The sequence below is a fragment of the Scyliorhinus canicula genome, chromosome 13 (assembly GCF_902713615.1).
Source record: "Scyliorhinus canicula chromosome 13, sScyCan1.1, whole genome shotgun sequence".
Classification (NCBI taxonomy): domain Eukaryota; kingdom Metazoa; phylum Chordata; class Chondrichthyes; order Carcharhiniformes; family Scyliorhinidae; genus Scyliorhinus; species Scyliorhinus canicula.
Window position 1 is genome coordinate 131,794,536 of NC_052158.1, and position 8,419 is coordinate 131,802,954.

The 8,419-nt window shown below is 43.9% G+C and overlaps 1 protein-coding gene across 25 annotated transcripts in view; it reads right to left on the minus strand.

Moving 5' to 3' along the window:
- Positions 1-7,517, minus strand: part of LOC119976166 (disks large homolog 1) — a 426,844-nt gene extending 419,327 nt beyond the window's left edge. For 9 of the 25 annotated variants that reach the window (XM_038816438.1, XM_038816417.1, XM_038816416.1 and 6 more), the window contains exons 1-2: positions 6,596-7,516; positions 6,193-6,324 (exon numbers count right to left, since the gene is read on the minus strand). In XM_038816438.1, the coding sequence (XP_038672366.1) occupies positions 6,193-6,324; positions 6,596-6,614 (151 nt within the window). In that variant the 5' untranslated portion in view covers positions 6,615-7,516. Of the gene's footprint in view, positions 1-1,862; positions 1,872-6,192; positions 6,325-6,595 lie in introns of all 25 variants that reach the window. The other 16 variants (XM_038816404.1, XM_038816411.1, XM_038816409.1 and 13 more) reach the window with 4 other exon arrangements.
- Positions 7,518-8,419: the final 902 nt, after the last annotated feature.

The following is an 8,419-nucleotide window of genomic DNA, read 5'->3' on the forward strand; positions in this document are numbered from 1 at the left end:
TGATCACAAATATTCTGTTTTAGCCTCAAGCTGGAAGAGCTATCCAATTAGTCCTACTCACCCATTCCTTCTTCAGAGCCCTGCAATTGTTTTCCTTTTAAGTGTGTATGTAGTTAAGTCATAATTATAGAAAATAGTGGCCCTAGACAGAGTTCCATGTTCAAGACAATGTATATTTTCTATCCATAACTAGTAATAGTGTTAAATTCAATTATAATGGGACGAGTCAATTAGCTGATTTTTTTAAAACTGCAAAGCAGCAGTAACATTACAGATATATGAAAAGGCAAGAATAAAAGAGATGCTATTTATAGAAAAACACGCCTATAAGTGGCTCCATAATAAAAGATGAATAGTGTGCACTGCCAACCTATATGAAATTTCTGACATCCTGGACTGGTGAGCAATTCAAACTCAAAATATTGCAGAGAGCTCCATGACAAGGTGCTTTACTCTTCCCAACAATAAATTATAGAAAATAAAATGGACCAAGAAACAACTTGATTGCCGAGCTACCTGGCTCAATGTGGGGTGCTGCTACCATCACCCTCCAAACCTCAACACTTGCACACTCGTACTCAGTAGCAGAATGCTGTGTCCCTGTTTGGTCAAGATCATCACATGCACACACAGTTGACAACCAGCTGAATGCTACCATGTGTATCATTATTGGAACACTGCTCAACACCATTCCTTTGGCTCTCTATGCTACCAAACATCACTCCTCCACCCTGACTTGTAACAAGCCACAAAATGATACAAGTTCCCAATGCCCCACACTGCCACTTTATGCTGATCTATCCAGCCCACCCAAGGTCTGACTCCCATCAAGAAGGCCAATGTGAAAAAACCCTCCCATGCAGGACGCAAATTCCACCTGGACAAAATGAATGGGAATCATTGGACATGACAAACAAGTACCTAGTCTCAAACCAACCCAACAGCTGTTTGGTTTTGACCTTCCAAGGAAAGAGTGGTCTACCTTTAACAGGTTCAGGGCTGTCCATGGCCCCTGCTTGGCCAACCTCCAAAGATGGAGCATTAGTGCCAGTGGAAGAGCGCAAACTATGCACCACAACCTAGAAGAATGTCCAATCCACAGACTCAGCAGAGGCCTATCCACACGGAACACAGCAGGACTGAAAGAAACTGCTTGGTTTAAGGGCTTTGCATTCACTATAGGGCAGCACGATGGCACAGTGGGTCGCACTGCTGCCTTACAGCTCCAAGGTCCCGGGTTCAATTCCAGCCGCGGGTGACTGTGTGGAGCTTGCACTTTCTCTGTGTCTGCGTGGGTTTCCTCCAGGTGCTTCGTTTTCCAACCCGAGTCCAAAGATGTGTAGGTTAGGTGGATTGGCTCTGTTAAATTGCCCACTAGTGTCCAAAAGGTTCGGTGAGTTTACTGGGATGGGGTTAGGCATGGCCCAAGTAGGTGCTTCCCCCCCCCCCAAAGGCCGGTGCAGACTCGATGGGCCGAATGGCCTCCTTCTGCACAGTGAAATCTATGATCCATGTGCTGTACATGGTTTAAACATGTATTGTATTTTAATGCAATCATTTAGCACGGAAAACATACAATTATAAACATATTAACATATTAGCACTTATGAAACAAAATAGACGCTTTGTTTTCCTGCCCTCCCAAAAGAACAGCAGCTAACCAAGTCAAAACAAATGGAACAGTTAAGATCAAATTCAACACTGTTATTCTGTGCGTTTTCCAATACATTTGCCAACTATTAAAAAATAGACATTGGCAATATTCCCCACCGTACATTCCATCATCAGCCATCTGGATTTGGGTTCAAAATTCCTAATGCATCAAATATAATAACCTGATAATGCAACAAAAGTTAACATACCTTCTGGTCCTAAGTCATGCAGCATATTCAAACAGAAATGGAAATGCAACACCACAATAGTAAGAATGAATGTTTTTTTTTAAATTCACAACTTCATTACAACAGATAACCTTCAGTAAATTGAAAGCTGCAGTCCAATCAATGGTCCTGTACCGACCTTAAGCTTTGCAATTAAAAAGGCATCACTTAAAACCTTGAGTGGATTACTGCCGTGCAATTTACCAAGATACAATTATGACCTTCAATTACAACAGGTGGTACATTTAAAAAGTCCCATCTTTTTTACAAATTGCATTTTTACATTAGATATCATCCTACAAGGTGTCAACTTTATTATGTTAATTTATTCACTAAATACCTCTTTCTACATTATTCTTCTTAATGGTAATTCCCAGAAGTTGTAATTAAGCTTCTAATATTTGTTAATGTTAGTTTGTATTGGTGACATCAATCAACCACTTGATAATATGTTGAAAATCCAAAGATTAATCTGGTCTGCAAAGTTCACGTTTCTGGTTTAAAGAGCATAAATCAATTTAGGTTGTAATGGACAGTCACACTAGCTAGCAAATATGTTGGTTGAAATTATAGAATGATCCCCTTAATATTCAGGACTTGGTTTCTATCAACCCTGCCAAAAATGCATAACGTTCAAGTCAATATTTAATGAGCTCAACGCAGTTTCATGGGCATAGCAAAAGCATGAGAAAAATCACCTCTCCCAGACTTGCCCCATGAACGAATGAAAATTAAATAAAACTAAATGAAATGAAAATGACTTGTCACAAGTAGGCTTCAAATGAAGTTAGTGAAAAGCCCCTAGTTGCCACATTCCGGCACCTGTTCGGGGAGGCTGGTACGGGAACTGAACCGTGCTGCTGGCCTGCCTTGGTCTGCTTTAAAAGCCAGATCTTTAGCCCTGTGCTAAACCAGCCCCATTCTCCCAATTTTGTAGAATCACCAAATTTACACTACTTCATTAGTGGTTTCATTTTGTTCTGGTATGTATCTGGAGTAAAGACCATCAGTCCTGTTTATATTTGGCACCTTGGAACCCAATTTATAACTGATATCAATGGAGCTTAAATATCAGTCTGTTGGAACAATGCCAAAGAATGAGTCACTTTTGTGTGCAATTGTTTTTCTAACCTCATAGGGTTTATACCACAGCTTTGGCTGATGGGGCAATATGTAGGTGACATTGCCACTTTCCCCAAAAGAGACAACGTGGTGAGCTAGTGAGAATGCACTTTCCCAAAACAGACAACGTGGTGAGCTAGTGAGAATGCATAATGCAACCCATACCAAGCTAAATGCTCCAACTTCCTTCAGGAACAAACTATGCCGGTCAATCTTTACAGCTAGAGGTAAGCATGGGAAAAGCTTCAGACCATTCAAGAATTTGAATCAGGGGGTTGTGTTGGTATTGGAAATCATAGTAAAATCAAGTGTCCTTTAAAAGGATACTCAAGGTGCAATTCAGAATTGGTGTTGTCACCTTTCCCAGCCTGTCTAGAATTGGCGTTCATTCTTTAACTACCCATCAACATTTTCATATGGTACCTTTCTCCCTCCCCCATCTCTATTATATTCTGTAGTTCATATTAAAAAGCAAGTTCTACACAAAATTAAAGCAGTTTGTAATTAAGCCTCTGGCTCAGCAGAAGAGAACTGTCTTTAAACAAATGCTAAATGGACACCCATTCAGAAGTAAAAATACTAACACTATTACTTGGCAAAGAATGACAAATTTACAACAGCTCATTTCATGCACCATGTCTGTGATGGCTCTTTACTGGAGCAATCCACTTTCTTCCTTTTTGCCCCATACTCTCCCTGATCCAAGCACTTTGTTACACAATTTTTTTTTTCAATTAAGGGGCAATTTAACATGGCTAATTCACCTACCATGCACATCTGAGGTGGGGGTGAAACCCACGCCGAAACGGGGGAATATGCAAACTCCACACAGACAGTGACCTGAAGCCAGGATTGAACCCAGGTCCTCAGCACCGTAGCCAACATTGCTAACCACTGCGCCACCCCATCCAAGCACTTAATTAAAATCTTCCCTCAAATTATCCAATGGTCCCCATCAACTATTCTCAGCAGTAAAATATTTCCATTCTCAAATATTTCAGTACTTAAAAGAAGCCTCCCTTTACTTCTTTCTCATCTTGTGATATTAAATAGATGGCCCCTTGTCGCCCCTCACTGACTTTCTCTCTCACTCCCCAACAGCAATAGTCTTTACTCTTCAGAATATTTTAAAAAGCATTAAAAGTTTCTTCTTAGCCGCCACTGTTCAAGTTGGGAGGGGGAGGTGGTCCTGTCTCTCTTCATATCCATGGCTTTTCATTCCAGGTGACAACCTTGCAATTTTACACAAGTGTATAATCACTATGATTTTATTGTCTTTTCTATTATGGGTACTTGGTGCTTAACTGGTGTCTTACAGAAACTAAAGCTCCATACAATCTACACCCTTGCTTATAACAAAAATATATATTTACCTTTATTACGGCTATGCACCTGCAACTCAATTTTAACATTTCAGATTCATACACAGGTTTTTGTATTGAGCTTATAATCACATTGTTCATGTATTCCTAGAATGCATCACAAATTTCCACATTTAACATGCTTCTGCCACCTGTGTATCCTTTTTGCCAATTTTGTCATGTCCTCCCATAATCCTTGACAAACCCTTTCGCCATTTGCCAAGCCATCTACTGTTGTGAAGTCAAATTCAACTTTATATTCCTTATGCCCAAATCCAAGCCACCCAAATTACAACAGGAAAAATTGAGCCCATAAGTTTATAGTACACAATTTCTAAAGCTTTGTCAATCCAAGCAACATTCATTAACCTTTACCACTTTTGAGGTCTAACCAACTTTGAATCCATTCTCCCTTATTAAAAAAAACAACTCAGTATATCAAGCCGGAGACAAACACTTTCTGAAAAATCTATGTAATTTACATAAATCTCATCATCAGCCGGTTTCTATTCTCACATTCTGTCGGATAAAGGTTTGCACTAAGCTCATTTTGGCTGGGTCAGTGGCAAAATTCCACAATTTTCATCAGCAAATTTGAACATATGAATTAAGAGTAGGCCACTCCTCCCCTCAAACCTGTTCCGCCATTTATTAAAATCATGGCCGATCCGATTGTAACAAAGCACAAAACAAAAACCAATACCTGGGAGGTGAAGTAAGTTTTTTTTGACTGTAGCTACTAGCCCTTTTACATTACATGTTGGGCTTATATTTAAACAGTGAAATGCATCTCATATCAGCACTAGCAAGTCATTCAGGACTGTGGGTGGCCTGGTGCTTGGGCAATACTCATCCAATGAACGAATAAAGAAGTTACAATTTGCATGCTGGATTATTTCAATGTATTTGACGGTCCAATGCGAGTCAGGTTACAACAGAATACAAATAAACAAAGACTTTGCAATATCAATTTTCTCTTCCTCTCAATGAGGAACGATGAGATGGGGTTTGAATGAAATGCACGGTACTCGATCAGAGTGCGAGATGGTGATTACGTTCAAGAATTTTCAAATGAGGAAAAGATCTTCACATTTTGGCAAAATCTAAAGTGGCAGTCAGAATTTCAGTGCAACTTCCAACATCCGTGATTTTACTTAAAAACGGCAGCTATCATTTCGGGGGGGGGGGGGGGGGGGGGGGGGGGGTCAAGGTTGAAATCAAATGACAGGATTTTCTATACAGTAGCCATCCCGTTTCACAGCAACATCTCTGCAACTCAAAAGCCTCAGCTGCAGAGGGGCCACACAAGCAGAGTTTGTTTACATCCACAAATCACGCCCCTCACTCCACAATGCTTCCTGTTCACCGCACACAAACCGCCCAAATGCTCCTGAAGGCATCAGACACCCGCTGACATCCGTGAACCTGCAATATGACCGTTCAACACTAGGCAGAGGGGATCAGAAATGCCGCGCTCCTGTTGCTCTCATTTTTAGTGTAGTAGAAATGTCTCGGTAAGGATCGCGTAAAATATCTGTCGTGTTTCACTGGTCGCTTTCCTCGCCTCTCCATAGTCGGTGGGAGGGAGACTCGTTCGGCAACAAGGTGTCAGCTCAGAGGGGCGGGAATGGCACGGTTACTGGACCAGAGAAGCCACGGGGTGTCCGCGTCGTTAAAACGTCAAACCTCAGGAATTCGTTTTTTAAAAACCTTTCCATTCAGAATTATCTACTGATGTTTCAAAACCTCACATGCACTAGTTCTGCTGTTAATCCCCAAAACTAATGTAGGTGAATGAAGACTAGGTGCAGAGCGGTTTGCATACATACCTATTAATGCTTGGAAGAGATTGCTGCGGAATATGTTGATGACTCTCTCGATGGAGGCACGGAGCTGACGGTCTTCAGTCTTGCCCAGCTTGGCTCGGTAATTCTCCAGGAGCTTCAGGGCTCGCTGAGCATCTGAGTAGCAGAGAGAGAGATGCAAAAACGATCATTTACTGGCCCGTTCCCACGCCAACTCCAAAGTAGTTCAACTTTATCCAGCCTGAGCTAAAAAACCTTGGCTAAAATCCGGTCGTTTTAAATGTCACCAGTGGTGTTAAATGCAAACGTGGTGTTAAATGCAAAACGTGTTACAGCACATTTAAGCGAAGTTAGTTTTTGAAATTAAAAACACTGAAGCTCAAATTAACGCTGAAGAGTTCAGGAAAGTTAACATTTTGAAACTCACCTTGCTTTCGAACCGGCATCCTCCTGCTTCAGGTTTCCTCCTCCACAGATTTTTTTTTTTTTAAAAAGGTTCACAGTTGGGAAGTCCCACTTCCAGATAATCCTTACAAAAATCCCACGGGCAGCTAGCTTCCTTTCTTCAGGGCTCTTTATTTTTTTTAAAAAGTGTCCTGACAAGTGTGTCAGAGAGAGAGACTGACTCCAGCTCTGCCCCAAGGAGCTGTGCACAGAGGGTAATGAGTTATCGCTGGCAATTCCTCCCGCTGGAAAACAAACTTGGGCTTGGCCGGTTTCGAGGAAGGGATTTTTTATTTGGTTTCTCTTTAACATTCGTCTGTTTTTTTTGGGCTGACCGGTTTGCGATGTCTTCGCCCTCAGCACCTCACCCCTGACTTGGCTGTCTCTCCCCGAGCCTGGATGATCCAGTTCTCCCGGTGCCCGCTCGTCCTACTTTCTCAAGGTGACTCCGGGAGGGTTGTGGACCCCCCCTCCTCGCCCCTCTCTCCCCCACCTTGAAGGAGGGTGTCCCAGTCCCTGCTGCTCCTCCTCACACTCAAAGAGTCCCCCACTGGGATTGGGGGGAGTGTTCCCTCTCCTCCAAGGGGAGGGGGTTTATTTGGGCTTCCCTCGCTGCTCAGTATCCGGGGAGCAGCGGCCTCCCCTCCCGGTGCAGCCCTGAGGCGGGGCTGACTGACTGACTCTCCCCTCAGGCGGCTCCGGGCTGGCGCTCTCTTTCCCCGGGTTGGCCGGGAGTTGTTGTTGTTGTCCTCCTTCCGCCGCCTGCTCCGATCCTGGCGCCCCGTGTAGGGAGGGGAGAAACCAGCTCCCACCGAAACAACAAACTTTCCCCGCCGCCGTCACAACCGCTGCTCCTCCTCCCGGTGAGTGACTGAGAAATTCCAAACTTTCCACCAAAATGGCGGCCGGGACCGGGAATCTCCGCCGCGTGACCGGCCTCCCGCCAATCGGGAGGGAGCTGGCCGAGGAGGGGGCGGCGCTGCGGTTTAAAGGAAGGTACGTGGAGCTGCTGCTCAGCGACAGGAGAGGGGCTCTCACAGCCTGGGAATACCCCCCAAACTCAATCATTATAAATCCCCTCCCTGCAACTCATCACTATCCTGCCCTCCCTATCTCTAAATCACTCCATCTCTCCCTGCCTCCAACTCAATCACTCCTTCCCTCCCTCTAACTCAATTACTCCTTCACTCCCTGCCTCCACTCAATCACTCCTTCCCTCCCTCTAAGCCAATCACTCTTTCCCTCCCTCTAACTCAATCACTCCATCCCTCCCCACCTTGAACACAATCACTCCTTTCCTCTAACTCAATCACTCCTTTCCTCTAACTCAATCACTCCTTCCCTCCCTGCTTTGAACTCAGTCACTCCTGCCCCCTAACTCAATCACTCCTTCCCGCCCTGCCTTGAACTCAATCACTCCTTCCCTCCCTGCCTCCAGGTCGATCACTCCATCCCTCCCTCTAACCCAAACCTTCCTTCCCTCCTCTTAAGCTGAGGTGAGAGTGACTGCCCTTGGCATCAACGGAACATTTGCATGAGTATGGCATGAAGAAGCCCTGGCCAAACTAGAGTCAGTGGGAATTAGGGGGAAAACTCTCCACTGGTTGGAGTCATACCTATCAAAAGGAAGATGGTCGTTGTTGTTGGATGTCAATTATCTCATGCCTCAGGACATCGCTGCAGGAGTTTCTCAGGGTAATATCCTAGGCACAGCCATTTTTAACTGCTTCAAAAATGGCATTCCCTCCATTACAAGGTCAGAAGTGGAGATGCTCTCTGATGAGATTCTCTGATGATTGCACAATGT